Source organism: Pogona vitticeps, chromosome 5 (genome assembly GCF_051106095.1).
Source record: "Pogona vitticeps strain Pit_001003342236 chromosome 5, PviZW2.1, whole genome shotgun sequence".
Lineage (NCBI taxonomy): Eukaryota > Metazoa > Chordata > Lepidosauria > Squamata > Agamidae > Pogona > Pogona vitticeps.
Window position 1 is genome coordinate 1643690 of NC_135787.1, and position 25914 is coordinate 1669603.

The following is a 25914-nucleotide window of genomic DNA, read 5'->3' on the forward strand; positions in this document are numbered from 1 at the left end:
CAACAAATGTCTTTCCGATCCTAATTCATAAATAATCTGGTAACATCGGCCCACTTTTGTGGGTCTGCCAGCTTCCCGGCAGGTCAGGAAACCACTGGCAAGGGAAGCTGTGGGACTGTAGCACAGTTCTCTTCCACCGCTGTCCGGACAGTGAGGAGAGGAAGGAATTGAATAGTGTTTGCATCTCAGTGGAGCTGGAGCATTGGTGAAAACAATGTTTTGTGCAAAACCAGCCATTGCTGTGGAAAGTTTTACAGTTTGCCCATTGTACAAATTGTGCAAATTGCTCAAAACGAGGGTAAAAGGTGCTTTGTTTAAGAATCTGAAGCACTGGATGGGTTGTTTCTTTCTTAACCATCACCTAGCGCTTCTTTGCTCCTTCAGAGGAAAAGGAGATCTGTGCCTATTATACAGACTCCAAAGGGAGGGGGGAGAGGCATTTATGTATGTATGTATGTATGTATGTATGTATGTATGTATGTATGCATGCATGCATGCATGCATGCATGCATGCATGCATGCATGCATGTTTATACCCCACCCATCTAGACCAAAGGTCTACTCTTTGGTTCCTTCTAGAGACGAGACCTCTTGTGGGGCTGTAGCATTCATTTCTGAGGCATCTCTTTGGGTCAAGACGGCCTAAATCAACAAAATGTAGAAATTCAGAAAGCCTTCTCCTCCTGCCATTTCCTGCCTCTCCTCTCTCTGTTGCTAGTTCCCATTCTGGCCATGAAGAGGCTTTCTCTGAGCACCTGACCAACGGATAGCCCTTATCCACTCCGGATTGCTCCCGGACCCCCTCCCACACCGGGAGTCTCTGGCACCACCAGTGAGGGCAGGATCCCCACCCGAAGCCACCTGCCATCGGCACACTGAGCACGGGGCACGCCGCTGAGGGAGGGGGGTGGGCCACCCTAAAAGAAGCCTCCCTCTTCAGAAGAAACAGAATGAATACCAGGCTTGATGGGAGGGGGGGGAAGAGGTTGGGACACAGACACGGCAGAGCAGGAAGGAGTTTGGGTTTAATCCAGCCATCATCCCTTGGGGAAGGAGAACTTGGACAATCACTTTTTCAGACCCAAAGTATCGCAGTTGGCAGTGGGATTCTTGGAACTGCAATCCAGAAAGTAACTTTCCCGCACGCTTTATGGGAAGCCCCTATGTGTCGGTGTGCGTGCACGAGGGTAGAACCTGCAACCCCTCACCTCTTCGCTTTTCGCGGCGTCACATTGAACGGGGGCCCGGGATGCCCGAGCGATTTCGGGAAGAGGTCCACCCACATCTGAAGCTTCCCCTGCAAAGAAAGCAAAAGCCACAAGGTGGGGAGCCGTCCGAGAAGCAGCACCGCATCGCACTCCCCGCCTCTTCGGGGAAGATGGCCAAAAGCCCCTTTAAACCTTAAGGAAGAGGAAGCTGGAAAGAAACCAATGTGTGGAAGGGAGAGAAATGGCCGGCCGGTAGATGCCCCAGCTGGCTCTTGCCAGGGGGGGACTCCCTGGGACTTTGGGATCATTCCAGTACATTCACCAGCCCCAGATCACCCAGGTAGCTTGGTGGGTGAGCAGAGACTCCAACCAAGGCCCCTCTAGCCTAATTAGGAGACTCCACCCACTACATGATGCTGCCCTGTGCTGCCTTGTCTGTTGCCTCCACCATCCCTGTGATCTATTAAGAACCCATTTCTCAAAGCCCTGCTTCCATTTTATGATTATGCATCCTGGTATCTCTCATGAGAGGCCTCAGGCAGCGGGAAAGGGGGATCTCTCGTTTGAAGGAAACCACAACCCTGCAAAGGAGGCTTTTGTTAACTGCCGGCCGAAGATTCTACAGAAGGCTACTGAGCAGAAACCTGAGCCTTCCTTTAAAAGCCAGCTTCTAGTCCTCATGATTCCAATGGCAACACCCCAGATATGGCATTCCTTGGGAGAACATCAGACACCCAAGAGGCTTGGATATTCTTGTCCGTAATGGTGGCTCCAGTGCCTTTCGCTGGCAGAAGGGCCAGGCGAGTCGCTGAGACAAGAGGCACATTGCTGCTTTTATCCTGACAGCCGAAGCGGAGGAAACAAGAGCAAACGCCAACGAACCGCCTTGCATGTGGCTGCTGGTCTCCTCCCGGCCTCACCTGCTCGATATCCGGCTGCAAGGGGCTGTACAGGCGCCGGGTCTCCACGTGCTCCGGCACCAGGCCTTGCTTCTGCAGGACGTGCAAAGCGAGCCTCTCCTCCACGGGCCCCAGGTGTGGGTTGGAGGGTTTGCCATCCTCTTCTAAACCAACAGAAGAAGAGGAGTCACTCCACCAGCCGGCTGCCTACGTTCGCTCGACCCAAAGAACGGATGAAAAGCACCCCATCCAAAAGAAGGACGGCAGGGGATGCTTAGAGAAAGTGCCACACACTCTGTCACACACACACACACACACACACACACACACACACACACACACACACGAAACACCACAGCTGTCGAACGGTTCAGGGTGGGGCAGGGAGAAAGCAAAGGGAGGAGAGGAGACAGTGCTGAGATGAGGAATTGAGTCACGGTGTGGATGAAACCGGAGCAAAGAAATATCACAAATCTGCCCCTGGATAATAGACCGCTCGGCTCTTTTTGCTGGAAAAGAAGGCAGACCTAATTGCCTGGGTCACTAGAACCTTGGGAAAATGCCTCTTCTGGACTCCAGTTCCCAGGACGCTCCAGGCAGAATACTCCTGGCAGAGATTCGTGCTTTGCGGACTCCTTCCACGGAAGGTCTGGGGTTTATTTTGTTCTGGGCACAGCCAGGCCACGTGCTGGGCCCCAGAGCCCCTTCTCACAGCCTTCCCTGTTCCCTCACTTCTCGCAACAAACCCTGTGTGGCTGGGTCTAGCGGGGCTGAGCCCAACCTAAGCGTGCCGGTTCCATCTTGTATCACTTCGATTGCCCAGACACGGAGAAGCCTTGTGCCTCCTTTTGCCAGTGGTCCAGCACCCACCCACCCCCTGCCATGTCTCTGGCCCGCCAGGCCTGGCACATCAGCAGCCTCCCACCCACCCAAGCTTGGCCAAGACACGGGTTTAACTTTAAACAAAGCACCATGAACTCTGCGGAGCAAGGAAACAATTGTGACACACACACAGGCACCGAAGCAGGGGATCCTTGCTGTGCTGTGCAGTTGTGCCCCCACCCCCGGCAGCTTTGCAGTATCCCCCCCCCAAGGGGCACAAGTTGTGCAGCAGTGTTGGACGCAACCACACAAGAGCCCCTGCCACCCTCGTCCAGCTTTTCCAAATCCACGGTCTGCCCAAAAGCGCTCGAGAGCCCTGCCTCGCCTTTTCTGCTCAGCTTTCAGTGCACTCTTGCTCCGTTTTCAGGCTGTGGAAAGCTCAGCTGTGTGGCGTGGCTGGTTCTCGTGGAGTTCGAGCCTTGTGGGCTATGCACGTCATCACAGTGGCAGCTCTTGTTAGCTCTTTCATGGGGCTCTAACCCTTGTTACTGCAAGACGCTGGCCCTTTAGGGTGGAATAACTAGACCCTGATGTTGGGAAAGTGTGAGGGCAAGAGGAAGAGAAGGGGACGACAGAGGATGAGATGGACGGACAGGGTCATCGAAGTGACCAACATGAATTTGGTACCAAACTCTGGGGGGCAGTGGAAGACAGGAGGGCCTGGCGTGCTCTGGTCCATGGGGTCACAAACAGTTGGACACGACTAAACGACTAAACAACAACAACTAGACCCAAAGGGACTGTCTCCCCCCCACTATTTTCCAGCCTGGCCTGGCGAGCTGGAGCAGGCTCTTCAATGTTCTCCGCTTGCTGATGTCTTCACCCTTTGAACATTACCCTAAACCCCAAATTGCAGAGGAGTGATATCTGCAGGACCGTCCCCAGCCACAGCCTTCTACGTCAGCCACGTCTGTACCCAAACATCCTACAGAGCCTTCAGGAAAAGGTTACAGGCCCTCCCTTGGCTGCCTGCAGGTGGTACGTTTTAAGAGTCGCCACCACCGCTAAGCTCTCACTCCACTCAACGTGGCACCTTCTCCAGGTCAGCTGAGACCCCTCCTTCCCTCATCTTGGCAACTGCCACCCCCCTTCAGCTCAGTGCTCTGGGTGGGAGCCTACCTCATGCCCCCTCCCTCCGGTCAGGCTGGCCCTGCGCCCAGAACCCCTGGGCCATCAGCACGGCCACTGGGTTGGGGCCGGAGTCTCTTTCAGATGTGGACCTTCTCAGCGACAGAGTCTGCCCAGGACTTTCTGCCACTGGAAAGGTGGGTTTGCATGCCAGTGGGGTTGCCTGGGAAAATTCGGGGGACATCGCCCCAAGAGCTCAGGTCGAGCTGGAGGAGGAGAGGAGAGCTGCCTCGGCCCGCCTGCAAAGGGCCATGTGTTCTTTATCCGTGGCAGCCCCTGGGCTGAGCCAAAGTGCGCCAGCAACACCGGGCCATCTGCTCTTGGTGTACCTTTGAAGTGTGGCAGGTACACCTCCTGCTCCCCCAAGCCGAAAGGGCTGACTGCTGTGCCAGCTAGCCTGTCGGGATATCTCCGAAATTAAAACCCCCCATGACCACTTCCCACAAAACAACCCCCATCCCCAGCACCCTCGCGGAGATGATGGAACCAAGCTGCAGCCACAAGGAGCCTTGTGAAAATGGGATCTGGGCTCTCAGCTTGTTCATTTTTATGCCCTACCTGGTTCAGCTCCAGCTCAGCTGTTTCCCAGACCACCCTCCCCTCCCCTGCCCCCCCAAGTCACAAGGTCAAAGCCCAAGCCTTATTGTTGGGTTTGAACAGGTTTCTGTGAAAGAGGGGAAGAGCTTGGTGCAAGCCCACCTCTGAGGCCAGGAGTGACCAGTACTGTATACCAGACCTCAGCCGCCTCCCCAGCACAGAACCTTCAGAGAAATTACTTATGGGAACCACAGATGCCATCTGTCTCCTCTCTATCATGCTGCCCTTTCATCTGTCCCCAGAAAGATCAAGACCACACCCACCAGAAAGACCACTGTTAACTACCATCAATGACCCATGGCAGTGGGTGGAGACGGACTGCAGAAGTGGGATTATCCCTCACCCCCGAGTCCTTTGTCTACCTAAGGAGCCTATTCAGACCAGGGGGGTGGGGAGTGGAACCAAGGTCGAGGATCTGTCCAGGGCTCTCCTGCCAACTCTCCTCCGACTGAAGAAGCTGCTTGGATGAGGAGTGAAAGGTTTCGACCTCACAAGAAAGAAGTCCCAGTGGCCAGCACTCAACCTCCAGAGAACCTCCCCTGGAGGACTGGAGAGCTTCACGGATATTCTGGGAACCACCATTTCTTTCTATGACTTATATCTAAAGGCATGCCCTGAGGATCATGAAATCTCCTTTCAGGTAAAGGTCGCAAGTTTCTGAGGCGCCACACAATTCTCGGTTGCTTTTGCTGCCACAGGCAGCAACGTGGACATCACCTTCAAAATGATTCTGAGACCTGCCCCTGACAAATTAACTTCCCCATGCGCCAGGCAGAGGCAGGTCCCGCCACCTCTTCAACTAAGGGGCCTCAACGGCTGTATCTAGACCTGTGGTTCCCACCCTCAAGTCCCCAGATGTTCTTGGACTACAACTCCCAGGAATCCTGGCCAGAGCAGCAAGGGGTGAAGGCTTCTAGGAGATGTAGTTCAGAACCCCTGATGTATAGGCTGAGTTCTGCCCTCCTTGGCTGATGCCTAGAGGCCCCTCCTGGCTTCTCCAAATCTCACCTTGACTTCTTCTTCTGTTGTTGTCCCTTGCTTGCTTGTTTTTGCACCCACAAGTACAACCAGGACAGAGTGCAGCTAAGGAGTCGGAACAATCTGTGCCACAAGAGGAAAAGCACACCGAGGGCAGCTGAAAGGTTCTGCTTCAGGGAGGAAAGCCTGGCCCACTGGAACTTGGAAGGCCAGAGCAGAGATGGGAGAAGGTCCTTTTTTGTTTTTGGAGGACAACTGCCACAACATACCCTGGCTAGCAAGTTTCAAAACACAATTCCTGCCAACGGACTCTATAAATGGAGTCAGAATGAGGAGCCACAAGTCCCATGACCCGCCCTAAAACCTCGGGTGGCCCACCTCTCTCATCTCCAGAGCAGCCAGAAGAACATGCCCCTTTGAAAGGTGCCCCCTATTCCAAGAGGCACCCAGCCCTACTCCGATTTAAAGAGTGTCCCCAGTCCTGCTGGTGATTTACACATGTGCAAGAAGGGATCATGTGACTCACTACTGCAAATTGCCACGAACTCATCATCTGCCAGGCACATTATGAGACACACACCGTGTCGCCCAGTTAAACCAGCAGCAGGAGGAGGTCGGTCTGGGACCTTGGTGTCAGCCACCGTTTTTGTGAGTCACACCTGTCCGGCAAGCTCCACAGTAGCAGGAACATGGGTCACCTAGTCACCATCTTCCCCACTCAGATCAATCCCGGGGTGCTTCCAGGTAACTTCTAAGAATCACTTCTAATTTTACGTCGGGTGCTTCTACCTTAACATGCACAGATGTTATGGCAATTGAGTCTCCTCTTTGGGGGTGATGCAGATCCTCCTTTCTGGCAAGCTGTCAAGCCACCTTCCTCCCAAACCTGCCTCCCAGAAGTCCAGAGTTTCAGAGAAGATGCTCCCGGGAGGGAGGCAGCTTTTCTGAGCTGTTCCCGCATTAATCCCAAGACGACAGAAGAACAAACATCTCACAGCCCCCTCTCAGGTTCACTGAAGCATCTGTACCCACAGTGGACGACCCCTTTCTTCAGAGAGATGGGGCCCAATTCTGGGCCCCCTGTGGAGATGTCCTCTCCCAGGTGGAGACGATGGCAGGGCTAAGAAGAAGGACCGCAGCATCGAGGGGATGGGCCGGCCCTGTTTGGTCTCCTCCTGCTCACCTTTGGCATCGCTTACTTCTCATTTCAGCAGACATTTGTAAATGTGCAGGTTTGGGCTTTGCAAGTTGTCCTTCCAGCCCTTTGCCATTGGCTATGGAAGCTTGTCTCACACAGTTTGCCCTGAGCCCTGAGAAAACAGAGCGAGGCTCAATGCTGGCTGAGGCCACCCAGGTCTCCGTGGATCCACTTGAAGGCTGGATCACAGCCGGTGATGGGGTGGGGGTAAATCCAGCCCAAGCCAGCGGATGCCTCTCTGCTCCTTTATCCTGGTCATCCTCCCACATCACGGGGCTGTATGCAAAGGCCACAGGCTGCACACCTCTGCCTCTCTCCATGCCTGCCCTCCGCCCGGCTTTGTTTTCCATTTCCCACCTTTCTCTTTTCCATTCCAATGACATCCATCACCACGGAATGTGACCAAAGAGGGTCCCCAATCTCCATAAAACTCTACAGGCTAATTTACCTGTACAGGTAGCAACATTATAAGTGAGGTCTATCATGGAAACAGAACTACCCTCTGATCCAAGAGGGGAAGAGTGTGACCAGGTGGTCTGCATAACTGTGGCTGAGGCGGCTGCTCAGATCCTGAGACCATCAATATTGCCCAACGGCTATCCTCAGACTGACGCAGAGCTCAGGCGCTAAGCCAGGACACCTTAGGTGGGAGGCACCAGACACACACACAGACCCCACGGATTGGCCTAATTCTTTGGGGAACCCCCCCCCCCAGCAGAACAGGTCCACCTGCCCTCTTGAAACGAAAGGAAGAGGGCCAAGCCAAGTGGGGCTTCAGATTAGACAACAGTGGAAGGAGGAAAGAAGGGAGAAGACCAGAGGACCCACTATTATTTTACCAAGGTTGGAGAGAGTGTAGGTTTGATCTTCGAAGATGATCCGGTCGGGCTTGTAAATCGGGGTCTTGCCATGGCGTTGCAAAGAGAGGTAGTGAAGTAGCTGAGAAGGTCGCAGCTGGTCTCTCCACTGGTTCGGGCCTGAACTGCAGGCATAAAACAAGGAAATAGATGCAACGTTAGAAATAGGCAGCAGAGGAAATCAGGAAACTGATGGTGTGGAAACCTAGAGCAGAGGTGGGCACAGATTTCTGGCTGAAAAGCTGATTTGTGGTTTGGCACCCCGCCCCCTCCAGCAGGCGCTCGCTCACAGACAACACCCCATCCTGCCTCTTCCAGGGGCTGCAGCTGAGTGGGCAACCATCGGACGGGGTGGGCTGCCGAACCACAGAGCAGAAGTTCCACCAGGAAACAAACGGCACCGAACCACCAAACCTTCTCTAATCAAAAGCCTTCCTAGGTCATTTCAATTGGGGGAGGAGCCTTTCCTTCTCCCTCTCCCCATAAAACCTTGTGAAAAATAGGCTCACGTCAGATTTGGCTATTTCAAAGTGAACTTTTTTAAAAAAAAATCTTCAGTATCGCAGAATAGCTGGTCTGGGTAAGTGTGGCTCCCAACGTTTGCACCCATGAGCCATGTTGGCTGGGCTTCATGGGGTTGACTACCGGAAGAACTGAAGGTTGAAAACCACAACTGTAGTATCCATTCTTGCTTTCCTTTCTCTTTGGAAAAGTGAAGCTGAGTTGCTGTTGAGGGGAAATGATAATGCTTGTCCCATATGTGGATAGAAATGTGTCTCCACGCATATTTATCTCCAGGTGCTGTGGGCGGTATTATAGTGCCCAAAGCTTGGGGAAACTTCCTGCAACTTTTTTGTAGCACTCCCCACCTACGTTCCCTGCAAATGTTTACAAACTCTATTATTGAAACATCAGGTTATTTTAGATGATAGCAAACAGTTCTAGATCAAGGAAGAAAAGTAATTTTAAAAATTAAAAAAAAATTTAAAATCCTTTGGAACCCAGGTACGTCCTGCCTAACACCCTCTGTTTTTGGATGGAAGAGCCACTTCTCACAGGAAATGGGGAGCCAGGGATCTCCCGGAGCTGTGGGCTACGAGACATGATCCATCTGTGGGTGTTGACTAGCCATCGAGCAGCTGACTCAGCGGGTGTCAGACAGGGAGCCACCCCCACCAGCATCCTCCTCATTGCCTCCATGTCTGCGACTGTACTTTTGAGTCCAGGCTCCAGCCGGCAATGGCTCAGGGGCTCTCCTTGAGCGGAGGAAGTCCTGCCAGCCTGGCCTCCCTTTCTGCTCGAGCCGATGTGGGTGGATGCCTGGGGGTCTTCCACCAGCAGGAGGACCTTCTAAGCTGCAGCCCTTTTCCTCGCCCTGAGACACACACACACACACACACACCCTTGGCTCTGGGGTCCTTGCCTCAGCTTCACAGGAGTGGCATCTAATAAGCACCAGGAATTCCGACCCGCTAGGACTACCGCTTGCTCCTGGGGAGACGCCGCTCCTACCTGGGGCGTCCCTCTTCCCTGAGGTGGAGAAAGAGGCCTTTCGGTGCCACAAAGTGAAGGGATGACAACGTTCACACCTACATGCAGTATGTCTGGGGCAGGCCGCAGCGGGCCCCGAATCTGGAGAGAAACCGGTTCTCCAGGTCGATGGTGGTCTCCCCAATCTTCTCATCCTTAGACAAGAGGTCGTAATCATAGAGTGTGATCTTCAGGTCTTTCTCCATCGGCAGCGTGCAGGTCAGCTCAAACATCCTGCAGATGGGCAAGGAAACAGGCATTACCTGCCTAGAGTACCCTCGAATGCAGGTGGAACAGCCCTCCTCAAAACTGGGCGCCCGGTCCCCAAAACCCAACCTCCATCACCTCTCTAAAATGGCATGTTTGTAGAATTTGGAAAGTCATCACAGGTATGAATGGAGAGTTTGGGAGGTTACTCTTAAAAATGAACGAGTCACTTTTGTTGTTCCAAGCCCTTCCAGAAGTGGTTCATTTAACCTCTGGAGAATGACTCAGTTTGTGAGGGCCAATAAAGGCAAGATAAGAGAATCAAGCTTTTTTTTTCTCAATTCACTTTCTGTCAGAGTGGGTGACTTCACACAAATGTCTGTGATTCACTATTAGACCACAAGAATATTTTAGTGGTCAATTGGATTGCGGTAATCACATATGCTGATGGCAGAAAGTGAGGAGGAATTAAGGAACCTTGTAATGAGGGTGAAAGAGGAGAGTGCAAAAAACAGTCTGAAGCTCAGCATCAAAAAAACTCAGATCATGGCCACTGGTCCCATCACCTCCTGGCAAATAGAAGGGGAAGATATGGAGGCAGTGACAGATTTTACTTTCTTGGGCTCCATGATCACTGCAGATGGTGACAGCAGCCACAAAATTAAAAGACGCCTGCTTCTTGGGAGGAAAGCGATGACAAACCTAGACAGCATCTTAAAAAGCAGAGACATCACCTTGCCAACAAAGGTCTGAATAGTCTGAATAGTGAGAGCTGGACTATAAAGAAGGTGGACCGACGAAGAATTGATGCCTTTGAATTGTGGTGCTGGAGGAGACTCTTGAGAGTCCCCTGGACTGCAAACAGAACAAACCTATCCCTTCTGAAGGAAATCAACCCTGAGTGCTCCCTGGAAGGACAGATCCTGAAGCTGAGGCTCCAATACTTTTGCCATCTCATGAGAAGAGAAGACTCTCTGGAAAAGACCCTGATGTTGAGAAAGTGTGAAGGCAAGAGGAGAAGGGGATGACAGAGGATGAGATGGTTGGACAGTGTCATTGAAGCAACCAACATGAACCTGACACAACTCCGGGAGGCAGTGGAAGAGAGGAGGGCCTGGCGTGCTCTACTCCATGGGGTCATGAAGAGTCGGACACGACTAAACAACTAAACGACGACGAATCACATATGCAGATGACTGATACTTTCTCATTCTTTGAGCTGACTTTTAATTTACAATGGCTGAAATCCTGTTGCTTGGTACAGTAAGTTAATGTAGTTGTTTAGTAAGTCACAACTACGGTAGGCCTCTTTAAATCAAAAGCTGACTTGCCAAACCCCTCCCAATTCAATGGCCTCTTCTAGTTGTGACTCACAGCTTCAAGCAACAAGATTTCAGCAAGAGTTTCATGAAGTTTGCAGTGTATTTTTCCCTTCTATCCCCCGCCCATTCCCAGAAAGCTAGCTGGCCTGGGGCTGACACATTTCTGAATGCGACAGTGGCACAAGAAAGACAAGATGGCAGATCCACCTTTTTTGTTTAGAACTCAAGAGAGCTCTTACTTTCCAAAGACTGGCTCCAGCGTACACGGGATATAATGATCCTGGTCATTGATGGATTTCTTCCCCACAGAAATCTTCACATAAGGGTCACACTGCATAAGAGAAAATAAATGCATTTCAGCAAGATGGTACCAAGGCTTTAAAAAAACATTATTCGCATCAAAGCATTGCACCATTAAAGGTTATGCATGTATATGAAATAGACGTAATATTTTAAAAATTAAAATGTTAACATTAGATTAAGAAGGTGACTACTTCAATTGCATCCTCTGAGCCGTCGGCTAGATCTTCCTTTTTTACACAGGGTGGGGCATAAATAGCATGGATATAAATGCTGCACGGATTGACTATCTCCACAGTCACTGAAAAGTAGTCCTCTGTGAAAGTCCTGCCCTTTTACTTGATCCTTCTTTGACCTTCCTACTTCACTTCGATGTCTATTGAGTGACTCCCAGACACTCCTGCCCTGGTGGGAGACCCTCTTCAGCATTCATCCACCCAGCAAAATGTGTTATTTTCGTTCCCCATAGGTTTAGCCTAGCCTTTTCTGGCATGATAGCTGGACACTGAGGGGTGTGCAATAGTATCACTGTTTTTAATAGCATAACCCTTTAAAAGTGACTAAGCCAGAGGAGGTCAGGGAATGAGATTCCAAGGGAACGTGAGGATGGATTTCCAGGGCAGGAGAATAGTCAGACCTAACTTTCTCAGAAGCCCCTCTTCCCTGGGTTACTTCCAACCTCACCTCCCCACAGCCTCACCTTTCCGTTGGCATCTTTGGGCTGCAGGTCAAAGGCTCGGATGATGTAGATGCGGACCAGGCATTCTTGGGGGCCCCTGACTGGAAGCAGGTGGAACTGGCGAGGGGGGGGCGGCAGGAGGGGGTCGTCCGGCAGGGCGTAAATCTTGAAGGACCCCTGCAAAAAGAGAGACCACGGGTGGGGTGGATCTTGCCAGCTGGGAGTGCCAGGAGATGGCACAGGCCTGTCTGAAAGGGTGGTACCGCCTGCCTAGGATCCCTTCAAGTGGCTCTGCTGATGTGCCCCCCTACCATTGCTCTAACCAAGCCTTACCCCCTCCCCAAACTGTCAATATATCCTGCCACCATGCCATGCAAGTGCAGAAATGAGTCATGGATGGGAGCGGTGGTATAGCTCTCAGCATCATGGGAATGTCAGGTTTTTTGGGGTGGGGTGGGGTGTCAACAGGAAAAGAAGAAGAATCAATATGCCAGCTGCAGCAGCTATTGGCGCAGCCACCGCAGGGAGGTACATCTCCGAGTGACAAATGCCACCGTTCCTGGCATACAGTGGCCAGAAATCTATAAGTTGAACCAGCGGGTGTTCAGCCTATGGACGTAAATCTCAGCTGTGAACTGCCACGAGTTCAGCCGTGCGTGTCAGCATTTGGTATTGCACACCAGGGGCACGACTCAGAGTGTGACGGTAAATGCCTACGCTGACTTCTTAAGCTACTGTAGTAGCAATTTGGAGCTGAAATTAACACTGATGGATGCCTGCTGGTCCACGTTTTTGACTGGATTTTGCCATAACACCTAGCAATCGGAATGATGGAGGTGGGGCTAATAGCACCCCAAAATGATGCACCTTTGAGTCTTTGGTCAAGGAATTGCCCTCAGGTGGTGGCACCTTGCTTCCAGGTAGAGCACAGAGGTGTTCTGCCTCCTGGGAGATGCCCCTCCCCGTTCGCTCTGGGTTGGAATGTCTTAGCAGCCTAGAAGGGCCCTACGTACTGCAGAAGGCCATCAGGTGTGGGTGAAAACATGTCCAACCCAACGCACAGGTCGTCACAGAGACCGCTGAAAGATGCCCACTGCACAGGAGGCATCAAGCAGATTGGTACTACATCACTGCCGGTAGACTCACAGACACACCAGTGGCAAAGAAAGGGCAACACTAGGCAAGTTCTATAGACAGGAGGTTATGTGGTTTGAAACCACCATCATAAACAAACACACACGCACACACCAGACCTCAAGTCATTGAACCATCCCAGTTAGAGTAGACCCACTCACTGAACTAGTGGGACTCTGGTAAATCAACCTGTATGCAAGTCCCGTTGAACCCAAGGGGGTTCCTCGTGGCATTCTCTCCGTAGACATGCTCAAAGGCACCCATCTGCATTTGCTCAACGGCTTCCAGAGGGTCTGAGCATCCAAGGTCCATACATTTCAAGGAACCCTCTTCTCCAGAGACTCAGCCACCTCTCTCAAAGAAGAAGGGTCGACCAACCTTGAATTCCCCCACGACTGTCGGGTCTTCGTTGTCGTCTTGAGTCTTGCCCCGGTAAAGCTTGAAGGTGTGGCAGAAATCGGAGAGACCGCCAAAGTCTTCGACATTCTCCAGCTCCGTTTCGTAGACCTAGAGGGGGGAGAAGGCAGGAAGCGTTGGGGTTCGCCTTTGGGTTCCCCATTGGCATGAAGGAAAGAACCCAGCTCGGCCGGCACCCATTAGCCCCTTGGAACTCCCTTGACCACACCTCTGCTACGAGACAGATACGGCACACCAACCCTGCTCTTGATAAGCCTCCTGCTCGTAGATCCGTCCAGCCTTCCCCAGAGCCACAGACTCTGAACAATCCAGGCTGTTGGACCACAGTTCTCCGTGGCAAGATGCAAGAACGGCGCGGAAAGGGAAATCCTGTGGCTCTTGGAGAGAAACAGCTGTGCCAGAGACATCAGTCTGAGGCCCTTAAAGTGGGCATTGGTGTACCTCTGCCCTACAGGGAAAGAAAGGGCGCTGCTTACAGGACAGAGGTGTCTCTGAGGAGGACTCAGGCTGGACCACATGCTCCCTAAGGAGACCGTTACTTGGGGGCATCCAGTGCCACGCTGCCCACCCAAGGACCCAGAGCGATCACCCAAGGATGCACATGCTGAGAAGTGCTGAAACGTAGCATTGACCTTGTATTCGGAGGGTACCACGGAGAAACACTCCCCATTGGGCACAGCACATGGATTATGGGTTGCAAACACTTTAGGCAGCATCTTGTCCCTGTCCAGGCCAAACTGTGACAAGGGAGCAATGGACCCCGATCCTACCCATTGCCAGGAGCAGGTCGAGAGCCAAAGTTGAACTCTGGACCCTGGAGTCAAGCAGGTTCTCTCTTAGGGACCAGACAAGACCATCCACCAGCTTCCTATCATTGACACTAGGTTGGGCAAAGAGAGAGCCCTTATCATGCCCACCAACCGCACGACCCACGCCTGAGCCCATTGCAGTGCCAACCAGGCATCTGAGATGCTCTCGTTGCATTTCCTGATCCACTTCTTCTCAAACCCAGGAAGCTGCCCTGGAAAGCCTCCCCCGGCCAGTGTTACCTTCAGCGTGTCGTAGCCCTTCTCCAGGTAGGGGCCGCATTTCTCTCGCTCTCCTGTGGAAGCATAAAACTTGCTCCACCAGTCAATGAACTCTTCCTCCTACAAGTAGAGAGAGAAATTGGGTAGGGTCAAGAATCGGGAAGACAGACCGCACCACTGTTGTGGTGGTGTGAGCACAGTCGAGGAAAGATCAGTTTGAGAAAGAGTGCCTAAGGAAGGAAAGCCTGGGACTGCTGAGCAGCAAGATTCCCTGAATATAAAAGCAGACGTGGAATGGATCCAGGGCTCAGAGGGTGGAAGCCCCAGGACCTTCTCAGTAGCCGGGACTACAGCATCATCTGCTACCCCTCTGAGGCTTTGCTGTTTTTTGTGAGATGAGGAGCAGTCCTTACCGTCTCGGAAAGAAAGAGGTGCATTTTCACAGGAACAGCGCTCTGCTGAAGCTGTCCCTGTCATTTGGTCTTGTATGGGCAACTAAGGGCCGTTAACTTCACCAAAGATCCGTTCCTCATCTATTTATTGCGACTCATGCACCTGCCTGTAATTTTGGACTCTCCTTCTATGGTGATGGTGGTGATGGTGAACGTTCTGATGAACGCCTAGCCTTCCCAAATTTTTGGAAGCCCCGTAGCGCATGCCGAGCCCAGTGGATTTTGAGAAGACAGGACTGTAGGCCCTTAAGGCCATGGGTTCAAGTCCTCCCCCTTGCCGCTGGAGAAGAAGAGTGAGGTCTGTCCCTTTTTGCTGGCCTTGTTCGAGATCACGGAGCAGACGACGGCAAAACCTCCTGCCAGTCACAGCAGAGAACTGAGGGCAAGACTGGCCGGCTGCCAGACACCAGCCCCGTCTTCTCAAAGGCACTGCCCAGCATGTGAGGCTGAATCGGACTTTTCTTTTTTCTCTTTATAAACATTATTTTTAAAATCATTACCAGTTGCTAAACCGGCTGAAGCCAAGATAAAGGCGTAATTGGCAACACAACATTCCCTACACAAATAAATACTCTCATTTTTTAAGATCTCCACAAAATTCCATCACACCGACCTCACCTGGAAGCCATAACCAGGGTTCATGGGGTCTCAGGACCAGCCAGATGGTGGGGAGGTGTCCAGCTGCCTCTCAAAGCAGCGCATCGACAGGACACCTCTCCCCCCCCCTTTCGTTTTTGCAGAAATATTACATAAAGGTCCCTCTCTGGCTCTCTTTCCGTGTTGCCATTAAAGAAAACCAAAAACTAAAGCTTACTCTCTCGCCAAAATGGCTTTATTAAGACATTCCACAGGTACTGGATTACAAAGGAAGCATTTTCTGTGATTTGACAAATCACCTCTGGTGTCTTCTGTAGCCCCAAAGGAAAAGAAACGGTTAGAGGTTTCTTCTGGTTTTTAGAGTGATGTTACCGAGAAAAAATGGTTTGTTGTGTTTTGTTCTTAAAGCCAAAGGCTAGGAAAAGCAGTTGGAATGTTAATGGAGAAGGCCGCTCTTGTTGAGTCTGCACATCAAGACTGAAATGTCCTGCAAAGTATCATGTCCTCAGAAAACGGGAGGAAGACAGGGGGTCCCACTTAAATATCCCTCCCACTCACCCCAGGTTGAGGGCAAAATTGACGTCCATTCTTTTTCCTTGGCTTTGCAACCACGGGATGCTAAAGGCTGCACAGGAGGCAGAGCTTGGAAATGTTTTTTTTAAAAAAAAAAAAGACTACAATGCCCAGAATTCCCCTGCCAGCATGGCCAATGGGGCTCGAAGAGTTGCAGTCCAAAAAAAAAACAACCCATCTTATTCTACTTCACTCTTACACTGTAAGAATGGTGGAGCTGCTTCTGTCCTTCTGACCTCCTCCCTGTTTCTGCATGAGCCTCCGATGACTCAGACAGAGAGGCAATGAAGACCCTCCTCTGACAACACTGGGTTCCCTTAGCAGAGCTGCCCCACTGGGAGTGGCAGAGCCCTCCAATGATGGCACCCAAGGGAAGTAAGCGGCGCAGCAATCGGCCAGTCCTGCAGTGAAGCCTGAATCATGCAGAGAGGCGGCAGGGAACCTCTTCAGCTGGAGAGGCCCCTAGCTCATAGGCCACCTGGGTACACCTCTCTAGCAGCACACAAGGTCAGTTGGGAATCCCAGCCTTCAGTCCGCCACAAATGGGCAGAAGAGCAACAGAGAAAAGTCAAGAATTGAGCCAGGAGCATCGTTGGTTGAGAAATTCTCCTTCGCGACAGCGTCCCGGAGCAGTTTCCATGCGTTCCAGTGGCGCACGTGCAGGAGAGCTCCCCAGGTTCCGGGCTGCAGCCGTGAGAAGAGAGGCGAGGCTCGTTGGATGCTTCTCTCCGGGGTCCAGGAGTCCTCCTAAAGCCTGCGCGTGGCAGAGCCCGGGGAGGCCCTTCCCCCCCATGCGGTTGCCTTCATGGGAGGCAGCCACAGGAATGCCAGCCTGGCACCTCCCTGTCCCTTCCCTGGTCTCCCCGGATCGGGTGTCAGCTGTCAGGCTTCAGCTGGCGATATTTGATCCCGGTGGCTCTTCCAGGGAAGGGTAACCAGAGAGGCCATAAAATATGTGCTCCGATGGGGAGACTAGCAAGCGCAGCAAATAACCAATTACTCCAAATAGTTTACAGATTTCTGCTTGTATGTTTTCTGGCTCATGTTTCACGTGCTAACTTGTCACTTAATGGCTTATTTTTGTTAAGAGACACCAGAAGGCCTGGCTGGATTGGGAGACCCGCACGCTTTCCAGAGAGATGGCTCTCCAATCAGTCTTTCAGCTGATTTGTACATTAATGTTGGCTTTGCAATTAAACAGACCTTCCCTCGCTCGTCTTAACCACCCTTACGCTTTCGGTGCCTAGAAATTTATCTGTGAAATCTGTTAAGCTCCACGAAACGTCTTCCCAAGTGCCACAGCCCTGCCTTTAGAAACAAGCGCATTCCAGAAGCCTACGTCTTCCTCCTCAGACCCATGAGCGCATTTGGAAAACATCTCCTGGCCTTCTTCGTCAGCTACGTGTGCCCACGACCACCAGCCCTTTTTTTGAAAAATGCAGTCCTCTGTTGGGAAACAGCCTCTATTTTGGCCCAAGTCTGGTCAAAAGAGAAAGAACCAGGAGCAGGAGGAGGAGGAGGATCAGGGCCCCTGAAGAGGGCCCTCCACAGCAAACTCAGCAGGCCCCTAGGTCAGCTGGTCTGGGTCTCCGCAACTCAGGTGAGGTGGGTCTAAATGTTGTTCAAATTAAACAAACCATTTCTTAGTTTGCATCCATGCATATATGCTTTATCACGTATCACTTGATGGAAATCTGCGTCTCCTTTGGTCCTTCATTTCGGACTAGGTAAGTGGCTGCCCTCTGAGGGCACACCCTGTTTTAAATTAATGACTTGAGGCCGCAAGTTTTCTGTCAGGGTCATTGGCTGTTGTGGGTTTTCGGGCTCTTTGGCCGTGTTTTGAAGGTTGTTCTTCCTAACATTTTGCCAGTCTCTGTGGCCATGGGTCTCTTCAGAGGGCTGGAGTAGGAACTCTGTCTGTGCTCTGTTGCACACAAAAGACCAGCTAACGACACCCATTGATCACAGTAGATCATCTCTCCCCCTTATCACAACAATACACCCACAACCAAAACACGCTGATCACCATAATCACCCAATCTCCTGAAAAGGACAAAAGCTGTTCCCACAGCTATAAATACTCAACTATTCAACAAACTGCAACAGAGCACAGACAGAGTTCCGACTCCTGTCCTCTGAAGATGCCGGCTACAGAGACTGGTGAAACGTTAGGAAGAACAACCTTCAGAGCACGGCCAAAGAGCCCAAAAAACCCACAACAACCATCGGATCCCGGCCATGAAAGCCTTCGAGAATACTTTGCTGTCAGGGCTTGCAACGTTTTAATTTGGCAAAAATGGGAATGCTCTCCTCTCCTTGAAAGACAACACAAAAGAGAACATCCTGCCTTCTCCCTGCTTCAGAACAGGGCCAAAGTTCCCGAGAAGCTATCAAGAAGAATTGGTGAGACTCCTGTGACCCCACTGACTACAGGCGGTGGCCTCTTCAGCCTAACTCAAGGACGGCCAGCTTCTATCCTTTCCTTCACGTGAGTTTAAAGTGAAGCTCGGAAAGGTCACTCCTTTGGCCTACAGGGCTGAGAAGGTTCAAGAAGGACCTGGACCACCTGTGTCCGGAGGAGAGCAACCAAGATGGTCAAAGGTCTGGAAACCAAGCCCTGCGAGAGACAGTGGAAGGAGGCTGAGCCTGGAGCAGAGAAGACCGAAAGGTGGTATGATAACCAACTTTGGATCAACGTTATCCAACTATCCAATTTCAGGAAACGCCACGTCCCCCCCCCCAGCCATATGGACAGCTGGGGGCTCGTGTCAGTTGTAGTCCAAAAACACAGTCATTTTAACAATCATGATTGAGTCCCTGAATGCCCTTCTAAAGTTAAGACAGCTTTTAGTGTTTACTTGCTTTTAATTATTCATTTGTATTTTAAAATTAGCGTGCAGTTTAATTGTTTTTTAATGTTTGACTTATCATGTCTTTAATTCTATTATGTTATTATTGTGAGCAGCCTTGGGTTCCCTTTTTTGAAGAAAGGCGGCCTATAAATAAGAAAAATAAATGATTTTTGAAAAAGTTAAAGATATTTTTCCAAGTTCTTGGCCAAAGACTAAAGCCATCTCTTCCCCTCCAAGCATGGCCATGCGGTGTGTGATGCCCAGAGGTAAAACCTTTGCACACATTCAACACAAAGCCTGTCAACAAAAGCAATCTGCATGTACACTTCTACCCCAAGGTAAAGGAATAAGGGAGACTCTTGGTTGATTTTACCCGACAACCATCCTGCTTTCACGATTCGGATTTCCTGACGTTGCAGCAGTGGAAATGACCTTGGTTCACAGATGAACTGAAGAATCTCATTCAATGGCCCTAATTCTCTAATTGTCCTTTAACATCAAGAGAAAGTTGAGACACTTGGGGCTCAGTTTTTTCATACTTCTGAGTTGCTTGAAAGCATGCTAGGCTGACACAACCCAGTTCCAATGGCTGGTTAATTTTTACACTGTAGCTTTTTTTTTAAAAGCAGGTTTCAAAAATAAAAAGGTATAAAAGAATTACATTCAGGTAATTAGGTGAGAAAATGAAGCAATACATACATGGAGATCGACCCGAGACGTTTGCATGTTAATTAAAGCTGAGCTGGTCATGCCGTCTGCAGGCTACAAATTAAAACGATTGATTAGTGATGAGGTTAGACAAACACACGTCGGACATGTAATGGCAAGAGCAAGGTCAGGAATTGGAACCCAAATGTCACCTCCTTTATCCAAACAAGACAAAGACAAGCAGATGATCGTACCACAGAGAAGACGGTTACAGAGGGGCCCCACAGATGTGATGGCACACCAGCCTGTCATTCATGCAGCATTTGGGAAAACCTACTATGTTTAGCCACATCTCCCAGTAACCGTGCTGGCTGGGAGATGCTGAGAGCTACAGGCGAAGAGAGGTAACGTTCCAAAGCTCTGCCTTCCCGTATAAAGTGTATGTGTGTGAGGGGTTGATTTTAATACTAAAAGGGATGCACAAGTTCAAAGGGGTGTGAGGTCCCCATTTTCATCTGCTGCTGACTCTTGGGGGAGGGCATTTCTGGTTGGTTGGTTGGTTGGTTGGTTGGTTGGTTGGTTGGTTGGTTGGTTGGTTGGTTGGTTGGTTGGTTGGTTGGTTGGTTGGTTGGTTGGTTGGTTGCATTTATATAATGCCCATCTGGCCAAAGGCCATTCTGGGCGGTTTACAATAAAGAGGCAGGTGGTGCATCATGGCCTCCCCCATTTTGAAGAGACCCTTGTCCAGCAGGCCAAGGCAAAGAGGCAGTCCTGAAACTAGCCAAAACAGAAAGCTGGACAGGGGACAGATTGTCTTCAGTGTGGAAGGGATGGTCACTCTTGAATTGGCCTCCTCAGTCACTACTACAGTAGATGCAGTTCCAAGCCCTCCATACAGAGCACATTCCCATGGTCTCTCGAGAATGAAGGATGCTTAATCTAAAATCTAGTAACCAGTGCAAACTGTATCTTGAACATATTGTGGCCCCTAATCCCAGTGGCCTTGGCAAGAACCTTCAAGGTTTCTCTTCTCATGAGATGGCCAAAGAAAGGATTGGAGCCTCAGCTTCAGGATCTGTCCTTCCAGTGAGCACTCAGAGTTGATTTCCTTCAGAACGAATAGGTTTGTTCTCCTTGCTGTCCAGGGGACTCTCAAGAGCCTCCTCCTGCACCACAATTCAAAAGCATCAATTCTTGGGCGGTCAGCCTTCTTTATGGTCCAGCTCTCGCTTCCATACATCGCTACTGGAAAAACCATAGCTTTGACTATGCGGACTTCTGTCGGCAAGGTGATGTGTCTGCTTTTTCAGGTGCTGTCAAGGTTTGTCATAGCTTTCCTCCCAAGAATCAGGCATCTTTTAATTTCATGGCTGCTGTCTCCATCTGCAGTGATCATGGAGCCGAAGAAAGTAAAATCTGTCACCGCCTCCATATCGTCCCCTTCTATTTGCCAGGAGGTGATGTTCTAGGTCCTAGCAAATGCCACATCTGCATGACATCTGCATGAGTTTTTCAAGACCTCCAACATGAAACAAGTCCCCTTCTTCTCCTTCTTGCCTTCAAGGCATGTTTGCCTCACTCCCAGCTTTACCCTTTGAACCTGAGTTGGAAAGAGGCCCAAAGTGGAAATCCTGACTTCTTCAATACTCACCAAAATCCAGACGGGGGGTAAACTCCATTTCATGTCCCAAGACTGAGCCTGCCTGCCCTTAAGCTCTCTAGCAGAGCAACATATTTAAACTGGCTCAAATGCCAGACCGGCTTCTGAGTAGGGTTAGCATCTGGGTAGCTTCCTGGAACCAACTTTTATTCTCATTTAATTTTTTAATTTTTTTAATCCCACTTTTCTCCTCAAAAGGACCCAAGGCAGGCTTATGATTTATATATAAACCTTCGCCAAAATGGGGTCCCTGTGTTTAAAGACATGCAGATGATGTAACCAATCCTCCTGGGGCTGAAATAACGTCTGCTTGACAACCCTCAGCGCCAACACACTGATACTCTCCCTCCCCCCATGGGTTTTCCTGATTTTCAAGAACCTCGCGGTGCCAAATTCTTCCCAGGAAGCCACTTGATCAAGCAAAGGGCCACCAGTCATGGCCAGAGAAGGAAGCCTTCTGTGTCTAGACCTCTGTTCCCAGAACCGCCCCCCCGCCAGTACAGGGGTCAAAGGCTGGCTGGGAGATTCTGGAGGGTCCGGTCCTAAATGCCATGTTTCCAAGTCCTAGCCATGAGTCACCTCTGAGACAGTGTCCCACAAAAGGCATCTTCCAAAATCTGCACATTCCGCACGGCAGGAAGAGAACGAGACCTCCCGTTGGTGACGTTCGGCTGAAAGGGACAGAAGACGCCTGGGGGGAGACTGGCACGAGCCAGAGCCCAGTTTAGCATCTCCTGGCAAGAAGCAGGCCTTCCCAGAGACTTGTGACAAATCCATGCAGCCTAAAAACACCAAAACACATCCTCGGAGAGCCCCCTGGCCCCTTCCTGTCTGTCCTGGGATGGGAACATCCTGTCCTGGGCCGTGTCCAAAGGCACTCCAAAGCGATTCCACTCGGACAACCTTTCGTCCCTGTTCCCTTTGAAGTGGGATCTCTCAAGAACAAGAGAGAGTGGATGTGGAGAGTTGATAAGGCTTGGGTGAAGGAAGGCCACCAAGATGTTGTCCAGAGAAGGGGAAACGGATCTCTCAGAAGCGACAGTGGACGCAGTGACCAGAATCACGATAAAGACTCAAAGAGCAGGCATTGGACCCAGAGGGACGTTGGCAGGTCTGTTGGCTAATGGCAACGACGAGGGTGGATTGGTCTATACATGGGTCGAGAGCAATCCTCTATCTGTACTGGAGATGGAACAAACCTCTCCATTGAAGGGCTCTTAGATTCCCCCTTAAACAGGGATGGGAAGGATTGCTTTTGTGGGGGCTACCACTTCTGTGAACTCCACAGAAGCTTGGACAGAAACAAACTTGCTAGTCTTTAAAGAACCAAGAAACAAACAAGCACCTTTGAACAGTCCCTGAGTTTTCATCCCAAGGTCTGTACTTCAAAGATGCAGCTTTCCCTCCCCTTTTAGATCTTTGATGATCTGCATATCTTATCATTCTCTTGGAGAAGATAAAGAAAATAACTCCCAAATGCTCCTGGAACAGAGACGGACGAGTGTGTGTGTGTGCATATGCGTGCACGTGTGTGTGTGTGTGTTGTCCTATAGATCTCATGTGCAGTAATGGGGGCAGAATGGGGGATTTGGTTGGTTGGTTGGTTGGTTGGTTGGTTGGTTGGTTGGTTGGTTGGTTGGTTGGTTGGTTGGTTGGTTGGTTGGTTGGTTGGTTGGCTGGCTGGCTGGCTGGCTGGCTGGCTGGCTGGCTGGCTGGCTGGCTGGCTGGCTGGCTGGCTGGCTGGCTGGCTGGCTGGCTGGCTGGCTGGCTGGCTGGCTGGCTGGCTGGCTGGCTGGCTGGCTGGCTGGCTGGCTGGCTGGCTGGCTGGCTGGTTGGTTGGTTGGTTGGTTGGTTGGTTGGTTGGTTGGTTGGTTGGTTGGTTGGTTGGTTGGTTGGTTGGTTGGTTGGTTGGTTGGTTGGTTGGTTGGTTGGTTGGTTGGTTGGTTGGTTGGTTGGTTGGTTGGTTGGTTGGTTGGTTGGTTGGTTGGTTGGTTGGTTGGTTACACCCCCTGAGACAACTTCAGGGCCCCTTGGCAAGGAGCAGAGCTTGGAGACGGCTACTCTCAAGACATGCCAGCTTGGTGGTGGTGGGGAAATGTTAGAAAAGGTCATCCAGGAAAGCAACCTTGATCCAGCTGTGGTGAAAAGGCTTTGATGCCCCTTCTAGGCACTGGGATCCCTTGGCAGATTCCCTCGGCAGGAATGTCAAAATCGGAGGTGACAGAGTTACGTTCCACAGAGATGCAAGATTGGGGGGGAAATGGAGGGAGGCTGAATGGAGACCAGCGGAGCCTTCTAGCCACCCCAGGCTGCGGCATCAGCCACCATCCTTCCGGCCTTTCCTCCCCGCCCCCCGCCCCCGAATGTACCTGCGTTCTTCACAGTTCCTGGAGAGAAATGGATTTTCCAAGGAACTGCCCCTGGTTGCAAGCTATTCAATTTCTTGTAACACACTCTTTTCCAGGACATTTAAACTGACACAGCATGCTGGCTAGAGGGCTCCGTGGTTGGGAGTTACCCTGTTTCCCCGAAAATAAGACCTAACCTGAAAATAAGGCCTAGTAGGATTTTTCAAGAATAATCCCCACTTAAGTGAAACCTCCGCCCTCCACCCTTGTGCAGCAACCAGAAGAGGAGGACAGGGGCTGTATTGGAATAAATGTAGATGGTTGTACATGACAAAAATAAAATAAAACATCCCCATGAAAATCAGCCCTAATGCATTTTTGGAGCAAAAATTAATATAAGATCCTGTCTTCTTTTCAGGAAAACACGGCACTTCTTCTTCCACCACTACCACCCCCATGGGATTACCTGGACTGGAATGAGAGGTTCTTTGTCATCAATGTCAATAAGAACATCATCCCGAGGAGTCAGGCTCACATCATCTGTGATGAAAGGGAGGGAGGGAGGGAGAGAGAGAGAGAGAGAGAGAGAGAGAGAGAGAGAGAGAGAGAGAGAGAGAGAGAGAGAGAGAGAGAGAGAGAGAGAGAGAGAGAGAAAGAAAGAAAGAAAGAAAGAAAGAAAGAAAGAAAGAAAGAAAGAAAGAAAGAAAGAAAGAAAGAAAGAAAGAAAGAAAGAAAGAAAAAGAAAGAGCAAGTGTGAGAAAGGAGGTACGGATTCTAGCCAGGAACCACCTAGTTCTCTCTTTGTTCTGATTCACCATTGTGTTCCCAGTGAATTTCCAGGGGGAGATGGGTTTCTCAGGACAGCCCTGGAAGTGTGGCTCCACATAGCAGCTACTCAGTGGAGACAGAGAAGCCTTCTGCCAGAGAGGACCTTAACTGGTGTTCCATAACTGGGAGAGCCACTGAAAAAGGCAACATCCATAACACCTCCTTCAGAGAACCACCAGAAAGCCCACCTGCCCCTTTGGGTCAAGAAGGGGATATCACAGGCTGTTCGGTGACAGTCGAAAGTTGAAGCAGCCTGAGGACTTCCTATCCCAGCCTCTCAAGGGTTGGGGGGCCAGCAACCCCCAACCCCCTTGACCTGTGCCCATCCCAAGGTGGACAAGGTGACACCTAAAAGAATGTGGGAGGGACGTGTCCTCTTTCCTTACCAGCTTGTGTTTCCGGAAACACTGTCTCCTCCTTGTAGGGATCACAGAAGAATCCTTCCAGGGAGCGGATGGTGCACTGGCCCACCACAGGCTTGCGCCCAAAAGGCCTGTTGTCAATGACTTTGATGATGATGGGGGGGCTGTAGAGGTCTTCCTTGGGCAGGCGCTGAAACAGGAACAAGCACCCTTGATTACTGTATTGGTTTAATGTGAGTTGCCTTAGCCCCCCCCCCTTAGACAAGGAAGGAAGGAAGGAAGGAAGGAAGGAAGGAAGGAAGGAAGGAAGGAAGGAAGGAAGGAAGGAAGGAAGGAAGGAAGGAAGGAAGGAAGGAAGGAAGGAAGGAAGGAAGGAAGGAAGGAAAGGGAATGGAAGGAAGGAAGGAAGGAAGGAAGGAGCTGACGATGGACAGAAGGGTCAAGAAAGACCCACATCCTTTCCATCTGGATTGAGACAGAAAAGCAGGCGTGACGCAAAGCTAACCATGCCGAGACAGAACAACTTGCAGACAGGCAAGGGTGGCCATCCCTCACCACTTCCATGAAGAGAACAGAGACGTCAAAGTTGGAATTCTTCTTGAGGTTCTTGATCACACATGATTGAACCATCTGCCCGCCGCACTCCACCAGGAGACTTGGGGAGGTCACACTGGCCAGCTGGTAGCTTTTCATATTGCGGAGCCCCCAGGCCAAGATCTGCAGTTGGGGAGAACAGGAAAGACATCCAACCGTGTCAGGTAGTGAAGGGCAGAGAGAAACAACCGGCGTTGCACAAAAGAAACACCGAGGGCTAGATGTGGCCAAATGATTCCCAGTGTCTTTTTCAAGGTCTCTGTCGGGCCTGGGCTGGGCAGGAGACTCTTCAGTCTTGAAGCCATGAAAGGGAGAAGCTCTGGACTCTTGCTCTTCAAGAGCGACCTTCAAGAGGGTGCCCTTGGTTGGACAAGAGCTTCCAAGTGATCCTCGAAAGCAAGCTTGGTGGGCACAAGCAATCCACTTTCAACCACTCCAGCCCAGCTCCAAACTTTTTTGCTACTCAAAGAGGCCTGACTGGCTGCAAGGCAAGGCTGGGGGGGGGGGGGGGCTCACTGTCTCCTGGACACTGTCTGGTCGGCAGGAAACAGACAGAACCAGACCGGGCCCTAAACCAGCGGTTCCCAACCTTGGGTCCCCAGATGTTCTTGGACTAAAACTCCCATCAGCCTTCAC

The 25914-nt window shown here is 51.0% G+C and overlaps 1 protein-coding gene across 9 annotated transcripts in view; it reads right to left on the reverse strand.

Annotated features, from left to right (window-relative positions):
* Positions 1-25914, reverse strand: part of DYSF (dysferlin) — a 148936-nt gene that overhangs the window by 19070 nt on the left and 103952 nt on the right. For 5 of the 9 annotated variants that reach the window (XM_073002191.2, XM_073002188.2, XM_073002190.2 and 2 more), the window contains 12 exons: positions 25240-25401; positions 24709-24874; positions 23961-24034; positions 19538-19600; positions 14386-14484; positions 13298-13426; positions 11807-11962; positions 11046-11137; positions 9341-9511; positions 7730-7872; positions 2129-2271; positions 1209-1297 (listed from right to left, as the gene is read on the reverse strand). In XM_073002191.2, coding sequence (XP_072858292.2) covers positions 1209-1297; positions 2129-2271; positions 7730-7872; positions 9341-9511; positions 11046-11137; positions 11807-11962; positions 13298-13426; positions 14386-14484; positions 19538-19600; positions 23961-24034; positions 24709-24874; positions 25240-25401 — 1487 coding nt within the window. The remainder of the gene's footprint in view (positions 1-1208; positions 1298-2128; positions 2272-7729; positions 7873-9340; positions 9512-11045; positions 11138-11806; positions 11963-13297; positions 13427-14385; positions 14485-19537; positions 19601-23960; positions 24035-24708; positions 24875-25239; positions 25402-25914) is intronic. The other 4 variants (XM_073002194.2, XM_073002193.2, XM_073002195.2 and 1 more) reach the window with 1 other exon arrangement.